General features: G+C 35.8%; 1 protein-coding gene and 2 non-coding genes across 8 annotated transcripts in view; 2 read left to right on the top strand and 1 right to left on the bottom strand.

Annotated features, from left to right (window-relative positions):
* Window positions 1–25,080, top strand: part of Ankib1 (ankyrin repeat and IBR domain containing 1) — a 101,504-nt gene that overhangs the window by 62,104 nt on the left and 14,320 nt on the right. For all 6 annotated transcript variants that reach the window (XM_042684643.1, XM_042684642.1, XM_042684641.1 and 3 more), the window contains exons 8-12: window positions 3,110–3,254; window positions 5,163–5,329; window positions 12,927–13,015; window positions 19,411–19,541; window positions 23,986–24,120. In XM_042684643.1, the coding sequence (XP_042540577.1) occupies window positions 3,110–3,254; window positions 5,163–5,329; window positions 12,927–13,015; window positions 19,411–19,541; window positions 23,986–24,120 (667 nt within the window). The remainder of the gene's footprint in view (window positions 1–3,109; window positions 3,255–5,162; window positions 5,330–12,926; window positions 13,016–19,410; window positions 19,542–23,985; window positions 24,121–25,080) is intronic.
* Window positions 1,678–1,779, top strand: LOC122111972. The gene has a single exon (XR_006148069.1). It is a non-coding gene; the product is annotated as a U6 spliceosomal RNA (small nuclear RNA).
* Window positions 12,381–12,487, bottom strand: LOC122111978. Its single transcript, XR_006148073.1, has one exon. It is a non-coding gene; the product is annotated as a U6 spliceosomal RNA (small nuclear RNA).

The raw sequence follows: 25,080 nt of genomic DNA, 5'->3' as shown, positions 1-25,080 counted from the left end.
GTTTTCAAGAAGTCAGAATGAGTAAAGAATATATGGTTGTTCTTTTGAAAACAGATTAGATTTTATGTGAGTGTAACAGATACAGTCAAATCAGTATAGCTGATCTAAATAAACTAATAGGCAAAGGGTGCTAGCTCATAATTTAAAGCAATCTTTGACTCAGTTCTGCAGGCAGAAAATTTTTCCCAAGTACAGTACTTCATTTACCTTAAATTTATTAACTGTACTGTTGGAGGAAGTCTTACTGGTATTTAGCCCAAGTTTGTGGCCATTGGATTTGATTCATATGTGAAAACTGAACCTGCTCAGGAATTTACTTTAAATTTTTTTTGAACTTCTTTGACCTTCTTAACCTTATTCAGTGTTGCAGTAACCATCTTCCATACTCATGGCAAACTAGCCATTAGAACTTTATGGTAAGATTTAATTGTTAAATCTTATTATCAAAAGATTTAATTATTATTTTCGTTGGCATATGACCAGCTTTCATAGGATTCTCCACCCTGCTAACATTAGCAGGATAGTATTTGTTGGATCAAAGACCAGTAAAACAAGTTCCTTGTTGAGTGATTCATATGTTGCTAAACATTTTTTAGGAGAATTTTTAAAGGTCTTAATAGTTTGAAAATTTCTCAATCTGTATTGTTCTTCACCAAATGCTTTAAAGCATTTATCCCTAAGGCTTAAGTAAAAAAGAATTATTATTTTCTACCCAGACTGGAACATCTTTCCTAATATTAAGGATAAGAGCTCAAGTTCTAGATAAAATAGTTCTCTGTGTTATAAATTTCAGTTCTGTCACTTATTGTTTAAGTAAGTGGTAAGCTACTGTGCCTCAGTTTCTTAGTTGCTAAAATGGTGATAATAGTAAATACTTCATAAGTATTATTGTCAGATTTTAAGTGACAATATATGTAAAGTACATAGAACAGGATATATAGTAATTATTCAATAAATCTTAATTATCATTTTCCCAAGCCTTGTAATAAGCAGAGAACCTAACTATGATAGCATCTGCAAAGCTGATCTACAAGATAAAAATGTAGGTAAAGTTTACTCCAAATTTATCTCTTTTACTGACAGTCATAAACTTTATATTCTATTAATAAACTTAGTAGAAAATTGTATCTTAAGGAAAATTAGATACAGGATTAACAGGGAACTAATCCCACCTTTAATGAGGTCTTTTTCAGTCCTGTCATTTAGTTACACAGGGATAATTAAATCTGCTCTGAAGTATTTGGGATATATAAAATTCAAAATATCATTTAGTTAACTGTGTCTAAGCATACTGCATACTCTGACAGGGTACTATAAGTATTAAACTAAACTATAGCCAGCTTTTCATGGAATCTACACATAACTAAAAGAAAAGTTCCTCGCGGCTGGGAATGTGGCTTAGTGGTAGAGTGCTTGCCTAGCATTTATGAAGCACTGGGTGCAATTCCTCAGTACCACATAAACAGAAAAAGCCAGAGTGGCACTGTGGCTCAAGTGGTAGAGTGTTAGCCTTCAGCGAAAGAAGCTCAGGGATAGTGTCTAGACCCAGAGTTCAAGCCACAGGACTGGCAAAAAAAAAAAAAAAGGGAAGAAAGATGCCTGTCATGTGAAAAAAGGAAGTCTACAGTTAGTGGTTTTCATACTCTTTAAGACCTCTTTATACTCTTAAAAATTGAAGTGCTTGCTTTGGTAGCACATATACTAAAATTGGAATGATGCAGAGAAGATTAGCATGGCTCTTGCACAAGAATGACACACAAGTTCATGAAGCATATTTTTAGACACTATGTTGGAAATGAACTTAACAACTTGTGGGGGGAGAGGAGTTGGAGGGGAGGAAAGTGGCAGAAAACAAGGAGGGGTATTACACTGTTTGGCAAGAAATGTACTCATTTCCTTACCTATGTAACCAACTCCTCTGTACATCACCTGTACAATAAATAAAATTAAACTTTAAAAATTGTTGAAGACTAAAGAGTGTTTGCTTGTATGGGTCATATCTATCCATATGAAAATACAGATGGTATTCATTAAAAATAATAGTTAACCCATAATAAGTACTATCTCTGGAATAATCAAACACTAATAACTACAGAGTTTTGCTTTAATTGTCCTTTTTTCCATTTATTTTGTGTAAGTACTAAATCCTATATAGTCCAGACTTTGGAAGTTTGATTCTTAAATAACAATAGTCCTTTTTAAAATTTATAGGTTCTTATTCAAAGTCAGGTACCTAACAGGTATTTCACATACATAATCTCTATAACAGCCCTGTAGAGTACATATTATTATTTATCATTAAGTGTTTCATCATTTTATATAGTATGAAACTGAGGCTCAGAAAAGCTCAGTCAGTGCTTAAAATCATTAAGTTTAAGACCTAGAAATTCCTAGCTCAAATAACTTAATTCACCTTTGCAGGTAGCCTATTTTATGCTATGTGAACAATGTATGTACAGTAGGACATAGCATTCATTTTAATATTCACCTAAATATAACAAGAATGCCTTTTTCTTTAAAAACATATTACATTGAAATACTATCCCTAGATATTTGAAATTGTCTGTGGTTAATTTTTATACCATTATCCCTTTAATTTTTTTAAATATTCATGTTAATCAAGATATTCTGAGGTTTTTAGAGAATATAAAGCAAAACAAAAACTTAAAAATTTATAGTATACATATGTTCATATTTTGTATATTTGTAAAATGAATTGTTGAATAGGTACTAAGTGCTACAATTAATATTCTGTGCTTTGTGGGCACTTTTTTGGTTTTTGGTTTTGTCTTGAGGTTTTTTGTTTTAGTTTTTGTTTTGAGACAGGGTCTTGCTATGTTGCCCAGGATAGCGTCAGACTCATAATCTTTCCCAGCTTCCTAAGAAGGCCACATACGACCACATTTGTGTGTCTTTGTATGTTTTGGAGAAAAATATCAGGGTCCTGGTACATGCTAATAAGTGGCTGCTATTGAATCATATATGCCTCCAGTCTTGTGGATGCTTTATAATAATCTTAAGAAAAAATTTACCGTGATGGAAAAATACCCTTCAGCAGTATTAATAATTTATTTCCTTGTCCTTTTCCATCAATTGATAATTTTAATAGGTTTTTGAATCTGAAAATTCAAGAAGGTGAAGCTCACAACATTTTCTGCCCTGCATATGATTGCTTTCAACTTGTGCCTGTGGATATCATAGAAAGTGTAGTTTCTAAGGAGATGGACAAACGATACCTACAGTTTGATATAAAGGTATGTTTCCAGTTATCAATTTTAATTTTAAGAAATCACATAGCAGTTGTTTTGTTTTTTAAAATAGTAATCTCCTTTGTTTCTCAGAGAAAACTAAATTGTGGCATTAATTAAAATGTTGAGCCAGTGCATTATTTTATAAACTATAAGAAAAAATGGAAGAATAAAACAGTAGTTATCCCAGAAAAGTTATTTATTACTTGGAACTATTTATTAAATTACCTATTGCACTTTTATAACTAGATAATCAAGATAATGTTCTAGCTAGGCACCGTGGATCTGTATTTCTAGCTACTCTGAAGGCTGAGATCAAAAGGTTTATGGGGGGCTGGGAGGGTGGCTCAGTGGTAGAGCGCTTGCCTTGCATGCCTGAAGCCCTGGGTTCAATTCCTCAGCACCACATAAGCAAAAAGAAAAAAGCCGGAAGTGGTGCTGTGGCTCAAGTGGTAGAGTGCTAGCCTTGAGCTGAAGAGCTGAGGGACAGTGCCCAGGCCCAGAGTTCAGGCCCCATGACCGGACCCAAAAAAAAAAAAAAAAGGTTTATGGTTTTAAGCTAATCTGTGCAAGAAGTTTGAGAGAGACCCCCCTGTCTCTCCTCGGCTTTCCTGAGCAAAAACCAAAACCCTGTTCAAAACATAATGAAAGATTCTAGAACATAGTAAATTATACAGGTTTCTAGACATTCACTCACACACAAACCATAATGAAAGCAAAAGATGTTGGGAGTTTGGCTCAAGTTGCAAAGTATTTGGGTAGTAAGTATGAGGCCCCAAGTTCACACTGCTATACTCCTTCACCCCAATAAAGACAATATTCAGGGCTGGGAAGGTAGCTCAGCGGTAGAGTGCATGCCTTGCAAGCATGAGGCCCTGGGTTCGATTCCTCAGCACCACATAAACAGAAAAAGCCGGAAGTGGAGCTGTGGTTCCAGTGGTAGAGCCCTAGCCTTGAGCTGAAGAGCTGAGGGACAGCGCCCAGACCGAGTTCAGGCCCCATGACCAGCAAAAAAAAAAGACAATATTCAAAGTAGTCTCTACTTTAAATTTTCCAAAATATTTTGTACTCTTAAAAATACATACTTAAAAACAAAAGTTTTTAACTTAGAAATTTATTATTTTTAATCCAAGCAATAATTTCATATGGCAAATCTTAATGTTTCATTTTTTTTCTTTATTTTTATTCAGGAGATGTTTAGAAGTATATGAAAGTTACTCTTTTCTGTGATATAAAAGTTACATTTTAATTGCTTTGTGCAGATTTTTCTTAGTCTAAACTCTAATGTTGCCATGAACTGGCATGTCACTCCTGTAATCTTAGCTACTCAGGAGGCTGAGATCTGAGATAGGTGGTTTGAAGCCAGCCTGTGCCAGAACTAAAGCTTTGGCTTAAGTGGTACAGCACTGGTCTTGATCAAAAAAAAAAAAAAGTTCAGTACAGTACCCAGCCTCTGAGTTCAAGCCCTAATAAAACAAAACAAGACAAAAAAATTTAAAGCATGGACTTTAAAACAATTTTAAAAAGAAGAAACCCTATTCTAACATAGAAAACATCATAATATTGATTTGTGTGTGTTATTACAGTTCTAATCCCAATCAATAATAATTACATCTAATTTCAATGTAATTAGGAAAGTGACACATTGAATAACAAAACATAAGTTACACATTTTTGTGTAAATAACTTCATTTTTGCCTGATATTTAGAGAAAACAAGTTTTGAAAATTATGTCATTACTATAGTACCACTTTTTCCTTTTATTTTTCTCAGTGCTTTTCATGATGTTTTTAGTACTTTTCAAGACTTGACAGCTCCTTGTGTTTATTTCACTCTTGCCTGATTTTATCTTCTATGTTAGAAGTACAGCTGAAATAGTCTCTTTTTGTGTTGTTGTTGTTACTGTTCAAACAGGCCTTTGTTGAAAATAATCCTGCCATTAAATGGTGTCCTACTGCGGGGTGTGAAAGAGCGGTCAGATTAACAAAACAAGGGTCCAACACATCTGGATCTGATACACTCAGCTTCCCATTGCTGAGAGCCCCTGCTGTGGACTGTGGAAAAGGACACCTCTTCTGCTGGTTAGTATAAGACAAGGTGGAATCAGCCTTTTCACTTTTCTAATGAGACTTTTTACCTGGAATCAAGCCTTTAAATTGTAATATGCTCAATATTATTATTAATTTTAAAAGATCTGTAATAAACAGCAACAATTCTTATGTTTCATGTATCATGTGCTTGATGCCAGGCGCTCACTATACGTGTGTGTGTGTGTGTGTGTGTGTGTGTGTGTGTGTATGTGTGACACTAGGATTTGAACTCCATCTTCCTCTTGCTAGGCAAGTGGCCTTTAGCTTTTTCCTTAATTATTACCTATGAATGGATATCTCTTAGATTGATATAAAATTCGTCTTATACATAGAAATGAAAATTAATCCTAACATTGCTAGACACTTAAGAAACTATCTTTTTTTTAAAAAAAAATTTTAGAATCAGTTTAATGTCTACAAATTCCTGCTTGGATTTTGATTACACAGCACTAGATCCATATCGTTTGAGAAGAACTGAAAATAGTATTGAGCAGATAACGTGATAACTGTGGAGCAGTAGCAGGGAGACATCATAAGCAATTTACAGGAGAATGGTGGATTGGGCAGGATAGGAAAAGACAATGGTATTTTTTTTGGGGGTGGGGGGAAGTCCAGTCGTGGGCCTGAACTCTGGGCCTGGGCGCTGTCCCTCAGCTCTTCTCAAGGCTAGCACTCTACCACTTGAGCCACAGTGCCACTTCCGGCTTTTTTTTTCTGCTTATGTGGTGTTAAGGAATCGAACCCAGGGTCTCATGCATGCAAGGCAAGCCCTCTACCACTGAGCCACCTTCCCAGCCCACAAATAATGGTATTAATGAACAAAATATACACCTGAAGCGGCTTATATGTTTTTCTAAGAGGGAGGAAAGTCTCTTTTATCTCTTCAAATCTTTTTTCTTCCACGGAAACAGATCCGATTCCATCAGGCCTGTTACCTGCCTATTTTTTTTAATTATCATCATCTGAACTACCAGCCTAGTGATGACACCATTTATTGCAACACAGCTATTCCCTTTCATATTTATATATCGTCTGTGTTTGCTTTAGGCCTGAGGAAGAAAAATTGAGTAGTTGTCAGAAAGTCTGTATGGCAGCAAATTTGCTTACTAGTTAGCCATTGATGAAAAATTTTGCTGACTCCGGCATTATGTGCTTAGGTATAGTGCTTAGTGAAAAGAAAACCATGTTTGTTACTTTCATCACTAACTCAGAAAGCAAATAAAATGCCCAAATACTGAGCAATGATATTTTATACCTACACACTTTAAGATAAATTTTCAAAACCTGTAGAAGAGAAATTATGAATGATTGAGACTAATTTTACTGAACTAAACCAGTGTGAGAGAGTAGAATTATTGAATGAAAAGGGAGTTAATGACAATGAAAGTTTTATTATAAGCAAATAAATGAATTTTAGATGAATATGAATATTATAAAGGAAGAATATTAAAGTAACAAATCTATTTTCTGAGTCAATGTGAGATTTGAGAAGATACCCATGGTGTGCATCCTGTTTCTAGAATGGTAGTGGTTTGTTACATTGATAGGAAATTTCAGAAAAATTCACATAAATCATTTTACAAGTTCTCTAGTTCACAGTCGAAATCTTGGTTGGGAAGGGCTGGTATTTAGAGGAAAGTTGGAGACATGATAGAGAAGGAAAACAAAAATTACCAGATTGTCTTATCAGATAAAGTAAATAGAATTTTCTTAGGTTATAGAGAAAAAAGCTTTGAAGGGAGAAGAAAAATCTATAGCTACCATTGTCTTAAACTCTGATTTTTATGGGTTAGCTTTCACTAGGTTTTACGATAGATAGATAGATAGATAGATAGATAGATAGATAGATAGATAGATAGATAGATAGATGCTAGATGCTATAACTGCACATTTCTAGAACCACATTTGAACAAACTCTACGCTCTTACTCTAATACTCTTCAGATATCAGATTAGTTATACTCAAAATCCACAGGAGACTATATGTCATGATCTTAGGTTCTGCTTTGAATTTCTTCCCAGTTTAAAAGGATCTGCAAATTACCCTGTAGACTAAGGTCACATTTGGTAGTAGAGACTTAGCAAATAGAACATCATATTCTGGACATTGTACCAGAGGGGAATAGAATAAGGTGACTTGAATAAAATAAAACTAGGTTTTATGTAGGTCAGACTCACATTTAAGTTCTTCAACTGAATAGTGTTGCCTTTTAGTTTTGATAATTATTAAGCTATAGGACTGTGAGGTAGATTCTCTAGATTTTACATTGCTTGCTTTACCTATCAGAGTTAGTTTATGATTCCTGTAATAGAGTTTTGACCTCTTATATAAAAACTTTAACTATAATCAGAAATTCTTAGTAGAAATGGTCACAATTTCTGTCACCTTTTTTTGTCTTTTATTTAAGTGAGAAGCAAAAATATCCTGTAAAAGAAAACTGCAAGGATTTTTACAAAATAAATCCATATGACTCAAGGTTTTGTGCTCCTTTCTGTCCCCAAAACACTCAAATGCTTATCTAAAGATGATTATAAAAGACAACAATAATTTCTTTTAAAAATTAGGTGTTAGCCAGGTGCCTGTAATCCTAGCTACTGAAGAGGCTGAGATCTGAGGATCATGGTTCAAAGCCAGCCCAGGCAGAAAAGCCCATGAGAGTCCTATCCAGTGAACCTCAGAATACCAGAAGTGGCACTGTGGTTCAAGTGGTAGAGCACTTGCCTTGAGCTGAAGAGCTGAGAGACAGTGCCAAGGCCCAGAGTTCAAGCCCTATGACAAAAAAAGAAAGAAAGAAAATGGATGTGACAGAATCAGTTGGACTATGCCCAAGAAATATCTGCTTGGATATAACTGAATTTATTGCTGGGAGAGAACGTGTTCACGGGCTTTTTCCTTCTTACCACAGTATAGCCCTATCTTTTGTAACTTGATCACACCCCTTGTAACTGAACCTAGAATGTTTTCTTCCCTTAGGTTTTATTATAGGAGTTTTTCTTATCTGAGAAAATGGTATTTAAAAATTAGCTAGACTTCCCCTTTTTTTCTTTGTGTTAAGTAGAATATGCTACTCTGTAACTTCTCTAACCACTGAGCTAGTACAAAGTGTCTTTTTTTTGACAACACTCTAAAAGATTCCTTGTCAAAAATACTTGGTGGCCAACTGAAGTTTGATTTAATGTAGTGGTCATTTCTGCCCTGCATAGCTTCAGAATGTTGTCTGGTCCTTAATTGTAATCATGCATATCTCTATTGAAACTGAGAACCTTACTTGGAATTTATTCTTCTAAGCCCACCAAGACAGTTAAATATAATTTAGAGTTATTTTTCACATTTACTAACAAGAATATTCTAAATAATATAGTGGATTTTTCATATAGCACCTCTTTTACAAAACATGAAAGAACCCTTCAAAATAGTGTCACCACACAAAGGAAGAAAATGTAAACTTCTCATAGGAAGGTTTGAATCACAGTGATGCACAGAGTGAGCAGCCACAGTATCACGTTTCCAGGCTGTTCAGGTTTCCAGTGATTCAGAGTACATACATATTCAAGAATTCTGAAAGTAAATTTGCATTAAAGTTGTCACCAACTCATTCTATTTTCCTCCAGTACCCATAATAAGTATTTTGATAACACCTATTTCCTTCTCAGAATCATGAATCTTAATTGAGGTAAAGCAGTAGTTTCATGCTTCATGTGTCACTCCATAGACTCCTTAGGCAAAGAGAGACTCGACAAAAGTCCTTTGGGCAAAATAGATGAAGTTTTCCTTATTTGCCAACAAAATAACATCTCTTGAAAATCAGTCTCTAACACTAGCTTAATAGCTTTTGTTATAGGGAGAAAAAGAGCTTTCTAGATTGAAGGGATCTACCTACTTAAGATTTTTATTCTTTTCAGAGCCCTTTAAAGCTAGTATATATTCTTGCTAGTAATTCTATGTATTGGCTCATATTCAAGTAAAGAGCCATTCCTTTTAGTCATATTTAGACAGGATTGAAGAATATAGACAACCACTTTTGTCTTCATAATCTCTTTACCAGGATACTTTTTTGTCTTGAATGTACTCATTCCTTGGTACCAGTATTCAGTTGCCTATGTGCCAACATTCCCCTTCTTATATACATTTTACTAACATTTTGAGATACAGTTTCAGCAACAAACACCATGTTCTTTGACATTCATTCATTAAAACTCTTCCAAGCCAGGTGCTAGTGGTTTACACCTGTAATACTAGCTACTTGGTAGGTCAAGATTAGAGATCATAGTTCAAGGTCAGCCGTGGCAGAAAATTGAAAAACTTCTTCCCATGGGAGTAGTGGCATTTGCTTGTCTGTCTAGTTATAATAAAAAGCATAAAATAGGTATATCTGGGTGCAGGCACAAGCCTGAAAAGAAGTATAAGGGCCCTATCTTAAAAACAGCTAGTGCAAAAAAAGGACTAGAGATATAGCTCAGCAGTACAGTGCTTGTGTAGCAAGCATGAGGCCAAGTTCAAACATGAGTATTGCCATAAATAACAAAATGTCCTCAGGAGCTGAGCATGATGTCACACATCTGTAATCTCAACACTCAGGAGGCTGATGCAGGAAGATCACAGCCTTGGCTGTTCACAGCAAATTTAGCCAGCCTTGGCTACGGAGCAAACAAACAAAACAAACTAGGAATTTAACTTTCTAGTGTAAATAAAACTGCGCTTTAATCAAGATTATCAGTCCCTTAGAGAAGCTCAAGCTTATTTTCCCATATACCTTAGCATTCGTTTTAATATTATAAAATGACAACTTCTAACATACTTTGTAATATGCAGTTCTTGCGGTAGCTTCATTTATAAGCTTCTCTTTTCTATATCTACTCTTAGTGTTGCATTTGAACTAGGAAACTGTGCCAAGCTATTATAACCTTCTGAAGAGATACTTCTGGTTGGGCTAGCACCCAAGGAAGCAGCAGGTCTGTGTCTTCCTGTGTGGTTCTGGAAAAGAAAACTTGTCTGTTGCACTCTCACATAACATGGCCTCAAAGCTGAGCACATTGATAAGTGACTAGCCTTTTGACATTAATTAGTCCTTTTAGATTCTATTTGAGAGAATGGACCTTTTTTTCCCCTTGATTATTTTCTATTTTTCCCTCAGAAAATATTCAGAGAAAACATTGTATTGATTGCTCTAAAGAAGATCTATTGAATATACTGTTTATTCTTTTTTGGCGGGGGGAGGGGATCCTGTCGTGGGGTCTGAACTCTGGGCCTCTGCGCTGTCCCTCAGCTCTTCAGCTCAAGGCTAGCGCTCTACCACTTGAGCCACAGCGCCACTTCCAGCTTTTTTTGTTTTTGCTTATGTGGTTCTGGGGAATCGAACCCAGGACCTCATGCATGCAAGGCAAGGGCTCTACCACTGAGCCACCTTCCCAGCCCCTATTGTTTATTCTCTAGGGGAGAAAATCTTAAACTTAATGGAAATAATTTTTCATTGGCCTCATTTGTTAGTTTTAGAGACAAAATGTGCATAAGAGTATTTTACATTTTAAGACTTTTTCTATTTTTAGTAAGGTATAATTAACAAATAGGCTTAAGAGATGAGTAGTGGTAAGTATAGATTCTGCATTCCCACATGATCTCAAGCAACATGTAGAAGTACTGTTTCTAGATCTGGGGCATATTTCTTAATCTCTGTATGCTAGCATGTGTGCCAAATGATAATGTACATTTATCACAGATACTACATTTCTGGAAAACAGTTGATTGGGATATACACTTAAAAATAATACATGCATTTCCATTTTTAAATAACCCACTTTTGGGTTGTTGTTGCTCTTGTTTTGCTGCTCCCTGGGCTTGAACTCATGGTCTGGGCTTTGTCCCTGAGCTTTTTTGCTCAAGGCTAGTAGTATTCTACCACTCGAGCCACAGTTCCACTTGCAGCTTTGTGATGGTTAATTGGAAATAAGAGTGTCATGACTTTCCTGCCTAAGCTGGCTTCAAACTTTGATCCTCAGATCTCAGCCTTCTGAGTGGCTAGGATTATAGACATAAGCCACCAACACCTGACTCAATATTATTTAATACCTGATAAGTTACCACTAAGTTCCTAGGAGCTCTGTAAATAAACCATAGTTACAGGAAAGATTTTCAAAATAGTGCCTCTGTTTGTGTATATGTCTGTCTGTTTGTGTGTTGCTGCTGGGCTTGCACTCAGGGCCTCAGTACTATCCCTGAGCTTTATGTTCAAGGCTAGCACCTTACCACTTGAACCACAGCTCCACTCATTTTGTTGGTTAATTAAAGATAAGAATCTCACTGACTTTTCTGCCTGGGCTGGCTTTTAGCCACAATCCTTAGATCTCAGCCTCGAGTAGTTAGGGATGTGAGCCACTGTAAATGTGCCATTGGTGACTCACATCTATTCCTAAGTACTCAAGAGGCTGAGATCTGAGGATCATGAGGATCAAAGTCAAACTGGGCAAGAAAGTCGGTGAGACTCTTTATTTCTAACTAACCACTCCACAACGCCTAGAGCTGTGGTTAAGGTGTTTCTTTGAACGAAAAATAAAGCTCAGGGACAGTGCCAAACCCTGAATTCAGGCTCCTGGACCAGTAGACACACATATACACAGAATTCTAAACTATAGATCCCTTAGTACTTGCTTCTATTGCTTGTCTAATAAGCCCCCAAGAAGTAGCAATACTGCTAGCCTGGGAACACATCTTGAATAGCAATAATTTAAATTATTAGTAAGGATTAAACCTAATTGATAAATGTTTTAAGGCAGGCAAAACTATAAATATTAGGAAATCTATTTGAAACTTTTAAAAGGTATAAATGAATGTACCACTCTGCCTATCTAGGCTTTAAAGACATATATATATATATATATATATATATATATATATATATATATACTTATACACATATGTATTGATAAACACTATGAGACTGTTTGAGGTGACAAAGGGAAGAAGGAAGAGTATGGTGGAGTGCAGATAATATCAAAATTACATATTGTATATGACATGGAATCTCAATGAAAGCAGTTAATGGGAGTAGAGGAGGTGAAATAGAATAGTAGAAGGGGTTGTTCTTGCACAGGGGCCGTGCTAATCTTCTCTATAGCATTCCAGTTTTAGTATATGTTATTCTGATTAAAATACATAGGCATGTTTGAAATACTTTGGTGAAACCACTTGGTACAATTAACATACACAAAAAATTGAGTGAAATAGACTCTGTTAGGGGGTGATATCAACTGGCAAGGAGAGTGTAACTGAGGGTGAATATGGTCAAAGCATTCTACATGTATGTATGAAAGTAGTCTCATAGAAAGGGTCAGTGGAATAAGAGCTATAAAGGGTTGAGTTTCATGAGCTGAAGTACATCATATGCTTGTATGGTAATATCACAATGAAACTCCCTAATGTATGCTATTAATAAAGCTTTGTTACTACTTTTCAGTGCCTCTTTTGAAATACTCATTTCTCATTGCCACTATGTCTTAGTTTTTCAACTATAAAATTAGAATACTTTGTATGTTCGTTTGTCATCTTGATATTGATGAATATTTCTAAATGTTTTTTCTATTTTCTTTCTTAGGGAGTGCCTTGGTGAAGCACATGAACCTTGTGATTGCCAAACATGGAAAAATTGGCTACAAAAAATAACTGAAATGAAACCAGAAGAACGTAAGGGGAATTTTGCATAGCTGTATTACAAATAGATTAATAGCATTCAAAAGATAATGTGCCATATTTCTTATCCTCTTCATTGAAGTTGTTTTTAAGTTTGTTAATGCTAGCTCTCCCATGTTTAGTACTTTCCTCTAACCAACATTATTTTGCAGATTCTGAGGAAGAATCATAGTTAGGTCACATCTTCTAACAAGCCTTTCCAACCAAAGGTAAATAGAGTAAGAGAAGGTCAGATTCAATCTTCAACCATTCTTTCCCCTCCCCAGTGTTGAGGATCAAACCCAGGGCTTTGCACATGCTAAATAAGCACCCTAACACTGAGCTGTAACTGACCCCTGTCCCCAGCCTTTGTAGTACCTTTTTGGTATTATAGTGAATCAACCACTTTTTCTGTACCTTAAGGGAAACATTGTATTATCTGTAGTAAGCAGAAGTTGCTCATTTCCCTAAAAGCCTTCAGTGAAAGAAAAGCCAAGTTAATTTCTTGGTGTTATGTGGTTCTGTACATTTATTTACATTAAACACTATAGCAACAACTATTGTCACTAAGACTTGTTTAAATGCACTATTTCTATTGTCCTCACAGAAATGCTATGAGGTAATGCGAGTGATCCCATTTTATTGATAAAACTAATTCTTAGGTTGTATTGAGTAAAACAAGCATGGGACTGGTGATACAATAAATCTGGTTCACTGTGGGAACTTGTTTTTAAATATTTTTTCCTATTACACAATAACTGTTCATCTCCTTAAGTGTTTCCCAACATATTTTCTTTCAAGTTTTTATAAATGAACATTGGTTGAGGGGTTTTCTCTGAGTTTTTAGATAATAGAGTTAGTTTGAGGTATTATAAATCAGGATAAAAGATTTACTCAGTGGAGCATATACTTATGTAAAACATTTATGACACTAGAGGGAAGCAAATAATAGAGTGTCATATGGTAACTACCTGTTAAGTTAAAGATGAGATTGCTTATGGAAGTTAAGGGTGGAGGAATGTCACAGATCAGATGGAAGTGCATTATGAATTGGATTTGAGCATATCTGCAGAGACAGAAGTTAGTTAGTTGGAGTGAAACTAGGAGCCATGACACTTCAAAGGCTTTATTCTGTCAGAATTTTTCATGTACAAGAGTTGGTGCTTGTGTTTTTAGATTCATGAGGTTTGTTTTGCCCACTAAGGTCCAAATATCACTTTAAACAGAATAGTAACTATAGGGTCGGGAAGGTGGCTCAGTGGTAGAGCGCTTGCCTTGCATGCATGAGGCCTGGGTTCGATTCCTCAGCACCACATAAGCAAAAAGAAAAAAGCCGGAAGTGGTACTGTGGCTCAAGTGGTAGAGCGCTAGCCTTGAGCTGAAGAGCTGAGGGACAGCGCCCAGGCCCAGAGTTCAGGCCCCATGACCAAACCCCAAAAAAAATAAAACAAAAAAAGAATATTAACATAGATTATATATTTACCTTTAACAATAAACTATACATTACATACTTACCTATGAAGGGTAGATTGGAGAAATCGGTGGTAAAGAGATAACTAATTTGAGCCAGAGGGTAGATCATGATAACATTAGTCAAAGTTGGCAAATTCAGATAAAGGAATTATACTTTCAAGAGAAAATAATGGACCTTGGTGTGTACATTTTGAACTTGAGGTCATTGTTAGAAATATATGCAGACCTATCTAGTGGAATTTTGAAGATAATTGTTTCAAGTTTCACAAGAGATGCTGATAAAACTCAGGAATAATTTAATGAGTGCTATTGTATGCTAGACTACAGAAATAATATACTTTCTGTGCTCTTAAATTTGTATTTGAGGACAAGATATGTAAATTGTTATAGAACATTGTTCCTGTGCAAAATGTGATAGAAGGGAAAGACAAAAGACAAAAATGTCAGTTATCCCTAGGAGACGGGTGGGAAATATTTTATAACAAAATTGATGCTTAAGTTACATCGTGAAAACTGGACCAAAATACGAAGTACATTTCAAGATGAAGGAGAGCTGTGAAACAGCATAATATCAAAGGAGTGCAACTGTGGTACACCCAGTGCACTAATGCAGGAAAGTGAAGTGGAGAGGTTAAGAAGTCCAAATCAGTCATTTACGTCCTGAGATGACACTTCAACGTTCTTTCAGGAAGAGAATATTAAACATAGACACTTATTTAGAAAGATCACTCAGGCAGAAATGTGGATGATGTATCAGGAAACTGATCTCAGGAAGGCAAGATCTGGAAGAAAGGAATTCGAACCCAGCTCAAGGAGAAAAATTATGAAACCTAATTTCCAAATTAACCAACAAAAAGCCAGTCTGTAGACATGGTTCAAGTGATAGAGCATTAGTCAAGCAAGCAAGCTGAAAAGACTTGAGGCCCTGACTTCAAACCCCAATACTGGGAAGACCTTATCTGAGATTCAGATGTCCAAGTGAGAGGGTATGAGGAATCAAGACAGGGCATTGTAAGTGGAGGAGAGTTGTGTTTTGCAGGACAATTAAAGAGATACAATTTTATTAAGTTGTAGGTTAGTGTGCTTACTAGTTGCCTACATTTAAAGTACCACAAAAAAGTAAATAGCATACAGTTTTAGTCAAATAAAAGATATTTCTGGTTTGAGACATAAAAGCAAGTATTTAAGATAAGTAATTATTTTTAGTTGTTTGTTAGCATTTTAAGATTGGATCAGTTATGCCATATTCACAGATAAATTTTTTTCTATTTGGAAGGAAATGGAGAATGGCCTGGCTATTGAGAGCTATTGTTGGGTAAGGGAAAGATACTTTGCATGTGATAATGATCCTGATAATAATAAGAGCTGGGAGCAGTGAGTCATACCTATAATCCCAGCTACTCCAGAGGCAGAAACAATCCAGACAATTGTAGTTTGATGCCACCCTGTGTAAAAAGTTAATAAGACCCCATCTAAGCCAATAACTGGGTATATCTGTCATTTCAGTGATACAGGAAGATGGCAAAAATGAGAAATACTATCTCCAAAATAACTAAAGCAAAACAGTTGGGCTGTGGTACCTGCCTATCTAGAGACCCTTAGTTCAAATTCTAACTCGTATATATCATACATATGGTTACTTCTGTTATTCAAAGGTAAAGGAACTACAGGTTAAAATTTCACCTTTGCCATGTGCCTACCAATGATTCACACCTGTAATTCTAGCTATTCAGGAGGTTGAGATCTGAGGATCATGATTCAAAGCCAACCTAGGCAGGAAAGTCCATGATACTTATCTCCATTTGAGCTGTGGCTCAAATGGTAGAATGCTAGCCTTGAGCAAAAAAACTCAAGAGATAGCCCCTGCATTCCAGCCTGGGAACCAGCACACAGACACACACACACAGACACACACACACAACACTACCTTGTCCTTAAGAGCTCAAATGGACTGGGGGGAAATGCTACTAAGGTTTGAACTAGGGCCACCTACTCTGCCATTAAGCCACACCCCCCAGACCTTTTATGTATTTTATTTTTTTAATAGGGAAAGGTCTGAACTACAGTCTTATATTTACTGTACCCCAGTAGCTGAGCTGACAGGTATTTGTCATTAGTTGGGATGGATGGGATCTCATGAACTTTTTCCTGGACAGGCCTGAAACCACAATTCTTCCCATCTTAAGTCTCCAAAGTAGCTAGGAATATAGAAACCATAGCATTCAGCTTGGTTTTATTCAGAAAGACAGGAATGTTAGAAAATAGGAGTTTGAGGCAAAACCAAGGCTCTTTCATTTTCTCACTGTACTGTTGTATCCTCCTCATTGAAAGATAGTAACCAGAATGATACTATTAATGACCATTAAGTTTATGACATTTAGGGTATGGCTTAAGGTGACGGAAATGAGCAATTATACTAAAATAGAACATGATCATTAAATATGTATAAATATATTCTAAATGATTAAATGTTTAAGTTTACATATTTCGTTTTTCTGTGCATTTTATGGGAAAATATATAAGTAACATAAATATTTGGAGACAGGGTCTTGCTATGTTGCCCAGGCTAGCACTGAACTCACAACCTGCCTTTCTCACCCTTGTGAATTAATTTTATAAAACAGCTCAAACAGTTTTTAAACACTGAATTACCTCTATTGTGTCTAATTAATCAAAATAAGAAGTTGGAATGATTATATTTTCTATGAAATTTACAAATTTTGCATATACTTTCTCATAGTTCATAGTTATTTGGTAGTTATGGAATTTAACTTGTCTGTTTAAAAACTCAGTATTTTTAAAACAACTGTTTTAGGCTATTTAGATTAGATAACAGGTTCTGTTATACACTACATGAAGTTAGGTTTTCTTACCAAGAGGGCTAAGCACACTAGATTATTCAAAAAAATAATAAGCTCAAGATATAATGAACGTGTAATTAAGGTTGATGAAAGAGTTTGGCAAGTCAGTAGAGGTGAAGAAGACACATATAGTTGAAGGAAGATGAGGTATTGTAAGTGATGTGAACTGTAAATACAAAAAAATGATAATAGCGTAAACATGTTCATAGAATTGAAAGTGAAGGCCTTTTTTCCAGTCTATTTTTTATTATATTGTTGATTATTTTCTGAATGTAATTTGCTTCATGCCATTCTCTAGAATGCAGTTAGGAGCTAGCATTCTGAATGAAAGAAAAAGAAATTGTTATGTTGCACACCACACAGCGTCTTTGTTTTAATGTCTTTGTGCTTTATTTATTATGACAATGGACAATAAGGGTCATAAGAATATATTAGAGTCTCTGAGCTAAAAATAATGTTGATGCTGAAGAGAGGAGAAAAGCCTCTACTTTTAAATAAGATGTTGTAAATATAAAAGAATCTTAATGATTGTTCTATAGCAATACTTTTTGTGAGCAACATTGACATTACAGATTGATCATATTTTCCATAATACACTAAATTCACTCTGAAACTCCTGTATCCACCAAATTCTTCCTGTCATCACCTCCATCAAACCCATCTTCTACAATGGATTTAGGACTAGAGTGTAGTCTCCTCACTGCTCTGCTACAGTTGTTTCTCTTTGCTATGTAGAATTAAAAACCAGTGTTTCACATTCCAACACTTAGGAGCACTCAGAGTTTCTGCAGCCTGAGCGCTTTAGTTCTCTACTGCTAGTGCACTATGCATGGTACTCAGCCCCTTAGTTACAGTCATAGTCACTTCCCAGGGGTCACCTATCCTTCTCTCAGTGGCATATATGGGTGGTGAATATCTTTTCATTTTAATATTTAAAACCTCAAAGTGTTAGGCTTCTCCCCCTGCTTCAGACAGTAGGGCTAAACCCTTATCCCATCATCCTTTTGAAAGTGGGTGTGCAGCAAGTGGCACTGTGGCTCAAGTGTCAGAGTGCTAGCTTGAGCTGAGAAGCTCAGGGACAGTGCCCAGGCCCACAGTTCAAGACCCATAACCAACAAAAAAGAAAAGAAAAAAAAATAGAAGATGGGAGTGTGTGTGTGTGTGTGTGTGTGTGTGTGTGTGTGTGTGTGTGTGTGTGTGTGTGTGTGATCAGCTTGGATGAACTACTTTCAAATAAATAGGCCAAGAAATGGCACTATAGGTCAAAATGGTAGAACCAGATCCTTGAGCAAAAAGGCTTTAGGGACAACATCTAGGCCCTGAGTATAAGCCCCACGATTGACCAACATCATGAAAGTAAGTTGATTTTTTTTTCTTGTAGTCAATAGGGAACAATTGAAATATTTTAAGTAGATTTTTATTTTGAAAAGATCACTATATTTGAGAGCGAAGGAAATAAATTGGTTTTCTGTGCTTCCTTTGACATGTGATAGGTGTGAAGAACCCTAATTAACGTAATAAACAGTGATAATGGAAAGAAACAATTGATGAGAAAGTGGCAGAATCAACGAGATGCTGTGAAGGGGGAACAAGAAAGATATTAATCACATACTGCTTCTAGATGGACTTGGGGCAGATGATCAAAGCATTTACCAGGACAGAAAAGAGAGAAAAATCAGTTTGGGCAAATGTTAGGTTTACTTTTAGGAGTATCACATGGATAAAAAAAGATTGAGTGAGTTGTACTGGCATGTACCTTTAACCTTTAACTAGGGAGTCTGTGGTAGAAGAATTCCAAGTTTGAGGTTAGGCTGGGCTACAATAGTGAATCCTCGTTTCAAAAAAAATGTTGATATTTCATGCTTTTCCTATAACTGTTATTTATGCCTTTCTTTGGAATAGAATTCCTTACAATTATACTATTCAAAATGAAGCAGTTTAGAAATTTGTTGTAGACTCTAATGTGAAAATAAATGTGATCACAGTGAGGAAACCTGGAAAGAAAAGCTTGGAATTTTCCCTCTGAAATTGTGTACTAAATTACATATTTTTATGTTTCTGATTAATATCCTAAAGTTGTAGGAGTTAGTGAAGCTTATGAAGATGCTGCCAATTGTCTCTGGTTGTTAACTAACTCCAAGCCTTGTGCTAATTGTAAGTCCCCAATACAGAAGAATGAAGGTTGCAATCACATGCAGTGTGCAAAGGTAAGAAGTTAAAGAGTTTTGCACTTGAAGTCCTAATAAAGTCTGTCAGTCCAAAGCAGAAAAGTTACTCGATGAATGAAACATCAACTAAATGAGTAATTTACTACTATATTGAAAATGAAAATACCAACAAAAATCTACTTGGTTGAAAGTAATATAAACAAGGACCTTTATGAACTATAGAAATGATCCCTGAAAATACAGTCTTAAATAAAGACCTTAATAGGACTGAAAGTTAACAGTATATACATACATAAACTCCTGGCTTCGTTGCACAGAAATAAAGTTCCATTATATTTAAAGCAAATATTCCAGGAGGTTAATAATATTTCATTAATCCTTGCCTACATATTTCTAAATGCTTTTGTTTTAAAATTGTAATGATATTTTTCTTTTTTCCTTTTTTATTAAGTATTTATATTTAAAATGATTATTTAAATTAACCCACAATGTAATTTCTTCTAATATAGTATATGAAAGAAACAGTTAAGATGACAATAAAAATGTCAATATCATCTAAGAATTACTTGCCTTTTAAACTTACTATTTTATAACTTACAAAAGAAAGGTAGTGGGGCTGGGAAGGTGGCTCAGTGGTAGAGTGCTTGCCTTGCATGCCTGAGGCCCTGGGTTCGATTCCTCAGCACCACATAAGCAAAAAGAAAAAAGCCGGAAGTGGCGCTGTGGCTCATGTGGTAGAGCGCTAGCCTTGAGCTGAAGAGCTGAGGGACAGCGCCCAGGCCCAGAGTTCAGGCCCCACGACCGGACCCAAAAAAAAAAAAAAGAAAAGAAAGGTAGTTACTAAATTATTTTGAGACTCTATCTCCAGTTACCCACCAAAACCCCAGAACTGGAGCTATGGCTCAAGTGGTAGAGTACTACTTTGAACAAAAATGTTAAGGGACAGCACCTAGGCCTAGAGTTTAAGCCTTAGTACCCGTGCGCGCGCGCGCACACACACACGTCTGTATAAGATTATCATAAATGATTGGCTGGCTTAGCGAAGCTGTAAAATTTCCCTAAGAGACTAAATGGAAAACTTAGTGTAGGATTCTGAGCAAAATCCTCAAAAGTGTTTATTAGTTTAGTTAAGGAATGGCTGATACTGTTTTCTCTTCAAAATCTATATTTTTTTCTTGGAAAATCTGATAAAGATTAAGACTACCTAGATCTGTAAAGAAGTGTAGATTAACTAAAATCATCAACTGTTAGCAGCTAACAGTAGCTAACTGCTAGCTACCTAGCAGTAGTAAACTCTGGATAAATGTTTATCAAAAGAAGGAATGTTTTTGCCAATTAATGATATAGGTAACAACTTAAATGTATTTTTCATTTGAAAACATTTATTTACATGCTTTGCAAATATAGTAATCTTATTTTCTCTGCCACCTGAAATACTTACACTGAAAATAGAAACTGAAAAGTAGTTTTTGTTGTTGTTTGTGCCAGTCCTGGGTCTTGAACTCAAGGCTGAGTGTTGTCACTGAGCTTCTTTACTCAAAGTTAGTGCTGTACCACTTGAGCCATAACTCCACTCCTGGCTTTTTGGTGATTAGCTATAGATAAGAGTCTTCTGGACTTCCCTGCCAGGGGGGATGGCTTTGAACTGCAGTCCTCAGATCTCAGCCTCCCGAGTAGGATTACAAGTGTGAGCCACTAGTGCTTGGCTGAAAAGTAGTAGTATTATGACATAGAAATCTTATGTAGAATGTAAAACCTTGTTCAGCAAACTGAATGTTTTCCAAATATTTTTTAGTGGTATGGGTGAAACAGCATCTGATTTGTATCAAATCAGACACAAAGTTTGCTACTGTCTGTCAAAAAAATTTTTACATTGGGGCTGGGAAGGTGGCTCAGTAGTAGAGTACTTGCATGCATGAGGACCTGGGTTCAATTCCTCAGCACCACATAAGCACAAAAAGCCGGAAGTGATGCTGTGACTCAAGTGGTAGAGTGCTTAGCCTTGAGCTAAAGAGCTGAGGGACACTGCCCAGCCCAGAGTTGAAGCCCTACAACTGGCAAAAAAAAAAAAAAATTGACATCACCAGGCACCAGTGGCTCACGCCTGTAATCCTAGCTACTCACGAGGCTGAGATCTGAGGATCACGGTTCAAAGCCAGCCCGGGCAGGAAAGTCCGTGAGACTCTTATCTCCAGTAAACCACTAGAAAATCAGAAGTGATGCTGTGGCTCAAGTGTAGAGTGCTCGCCTTGAGCTGAAGAGCACAGGGACAGCGCCCAAGTCCAGAGTTCAAGCCCCATGGCCGACCAAAAAAAAAAAATTGACATCAAAACCATGAAATAAGTTCACAGTTTATTGTGTTAAATGCGTGTTGTAAAGAGGTATATGATCACAGAGACTTTACTTGCATCTGTTTCACCCATACATTCAACATGCATCTTATGTGTAAGTCTGTGCTTTACAACAAAGACTAAATCATAATAAACCATTTTTGATGCCTCAGTGTTAATTATGATTGAGAGGCAGTTTACTATGTAGAATCAAATGTATTAGTACTTTAAAGAAATGACATGTTTGATCCTCTAAAAAAAACTTTTATTTCATAAACACTTTATTTTATTTTCCCTTACATAATTTTGGGGGAACTATACGTTTTTCATTATTAGATAGTTTAAATCACTTAATAGTAACTTTCTTCATTTGAGTTAAACATCAGAATAAAAAAAATTACGTTGCCACCCTGGAAGGCGGTTTGGAGATTCCTCAAAGAACTACTCCCATGATTCAGGAATACCACTCTTGGGCATCTGCCCTACAAGTCAGGATACAGTGAAATTGCACTGTCTATATATAGCCGCAGTATTCACAATAGTCAGGTTACAGAAGCCATCTAGATGTCCTATAGCAGACAAGTGATGAAGAAAATGTGGTACATATATACATATAATGTACATGTAATTTTATTCATCTGTCAGAAAGAATAATATGCCATTTTCAAGGAAAAGGATGAATCTAGAAAAAATTATATGTTAAGTGAAATAAGTCAGGATCAGAAAGACAAAGGGCACTTTTTGCTCATATGTGGAAGTTAGATCTAAAATACATACATGATAACATATATAGAGTTATATGCATATATACACAAATAAATTGACTAAAGGGCATTATACTTGGGGAGGGGAGGGGGTGTCTAATGGTGTAACTCCTTTGAACAACTAACAAGCTATTTAACAAAATGAATACCAAGCAACTGAAACCTGTTCATGTGGTACAGGGCCAGCAAAGGATGGAGCACAAGAAGGAAGGGAGGGAACAAATGCAGTTACTAAATTCAGTGTACATTATATAAAAATTTCATTGTGTAATTTGAGGATACGGATGGCCCGGGAAAAGATGGAGAACTATGGAAGGGGTCACATTGATCAACATGCGTTGTACTTATAACCTGATTCACAGAATTGAAACTCCTTCGTACAACTACTTAATAAAAATAAATAAGCATTTTTATTAGTTGTAATTGAAATGCAAGAAAATCATTTAAATTCTGTATCATTTTTCCCATCATAGAAGGTAATGTTTGACTATTGTATAAAAGTTTTGCCACTAATATTGAGAAATCAATAAAGCTTCATTGAAGGGTATTTGTGTCAAATCACATGAAGTAAGTTTATAGTTTATTGTGTAGTGCATGTTATAAACAAGTACATGATCACAGAGACTTTACTTTCATCTCTGTTCATGATGTATCAGGCAAACCAAAAACTAGTAGAGAAAGAAAAGACATGAGTACCTACTTATTAAAATATATGTGATTGCTAAAATGTGAGTGTGTGTGTGTATATATATATATACATATATTTTTTTTCAAACTACATCTTAGAAATGTGGACAATGTCATCTTTTCAGGTACCAGTGGGGCGTTCACAAACAATGGATATCATTGATCATCAAAGAAAGTCTTAGTGACATTCCAGAAAACATACAAACAGTATTCTGTGATCATAAAGGAATAAAATAGAAATTAATAGTAAAGTTGCTAAAGGTCTTTCACTTGGAGTTTTAAAAAATGGAAAAGAAATTTCTAGAAAAAAACAATGAAGATACTACATCATCAGAGCCTAAGTCCTACTGCCAAAATTCTCAGAGATTATTATTGCCTCGCACACTTAAGACAGTGCAAAAAAGGGAATGATTAAGGATTTGGAAAAAAAAAAGATAAACCACTGAGCTAATAAATTTAAAATTTGAGTTAAATGAGTTCATACAATTCAATATAAGAAATAAAGGGCTGTGTACTGGAGGCACATCTTTTCCATGATGAAGAAGAGATATCCAAATGAAACATAAGAAATGGATCACATGTCTGAGATTTATTTCTGGTCACATTCAGGGTTATGCAAACATCACATAATTTTACTAAAAAGCGGGCCATCATTTGTATATTAACATACAGAGAAATTCGCATATATGTTTTCTTTTTAAGTGCAAGTATGACTTCTGCTGGATTTGCCTAGAAGAATGGAAAAAGCATAGTTCCTCCACTGGAGGTTATTACCGATGTACTCGCTATGAAGTCATTCAGCATGTGGAGGAGCAATCCAAGGAAATGACTGTGGAGGTAAAGAACTGGCTAAGCCAACACTTTAAGCCAGTTAATAACATTGAAAGTATTTTGCATTTCTTTTCCTATCTTTGTCTTAATGAGTCATTAAATTGAATACACTTTGGAGTAGCCTTTAATTCAAACAAAATAGCTTAAAACTTGGGAAGCTTTTTTTCTTTTTGTCTTCTAGATCTTACTTCGATAGATATGAAAAGTGGTTTCAGCTTGCCTCTGTAAAGACTTAAATTTTTTTTTTTTTCCTGAGGCTTGAATTCTGGGCCTGCATACTGTCCCTGAGCCTCTTTGTGCTTAAGGCCACAACACCAATTCTGGCTTTTTTTCGGTGTAGTTTATTGAAGATGGGAATTTCATAGACTTCCTGCCCGAGCTGGCTTTGAACTGTAATCCTCAAATCTCAGCCTCCTGAGTAGCTAGGATTACAGGCATGACTCACCAGTGCCCAGCAGTTTCAATAATACAATATTAAAGCACCTAGTCACGTGCCAGTCAACTCATAGTCTAGGTGGCTTAAACAATAGACATTTATTTCGGACAGTTCTGGAAGCTGAGAAGTTCAAGACAAAGGTTCCAGTTGACTCCTTCTTTGCAAGGGCTCTCAGTTTTGTTTATAGCCAGTTACCTACCTTCTCACCTGTGTCCTCACATTGACCAGTAAAAAGAGCTCTGAAGTTTTCTCCTCTTGTAAGAGCACCATCCCTGTCAGAGTAAATCCCACCCTAATGACTATTTTTTGTCACCTTCTCACACTGTCTCCAAATACAGTCACATTAGGGATTAGGTTAGGAATATTTGAGGGACAAATCAGTCCATAGCCAGCCATATAATATTAACATTGAAGATATGGGTTTAGTGGTTTCTTACAGGTAATACTTTGTTCTAGGAGCATTTAAAATGTGTTATTCTCCTAACCAAAGGAAAAATATCAATACATTTTTATACATTACCATTACTAAT

This window comes from Dipodomys spectabilis, unplaced genomic scaffold (assembly GCF_019054845.1).
Source record: "Dipodomys spectabilis isolate Male_0828 unplaced genomic scaffold, ASM1905484v1 ptg000089l, whole genome shotgun sequence".
Classification (NCBI taxonomy): domain Eukaryota; kingdom Metazoa; phylum Chordata; class Mammalia; order Rodentia; family Heteromyidae; genus Dipodomys; species Dipodomys spectabilis.
This window is presented reverse-complemented; position numbering and strand designations above follow the sequence as displayed.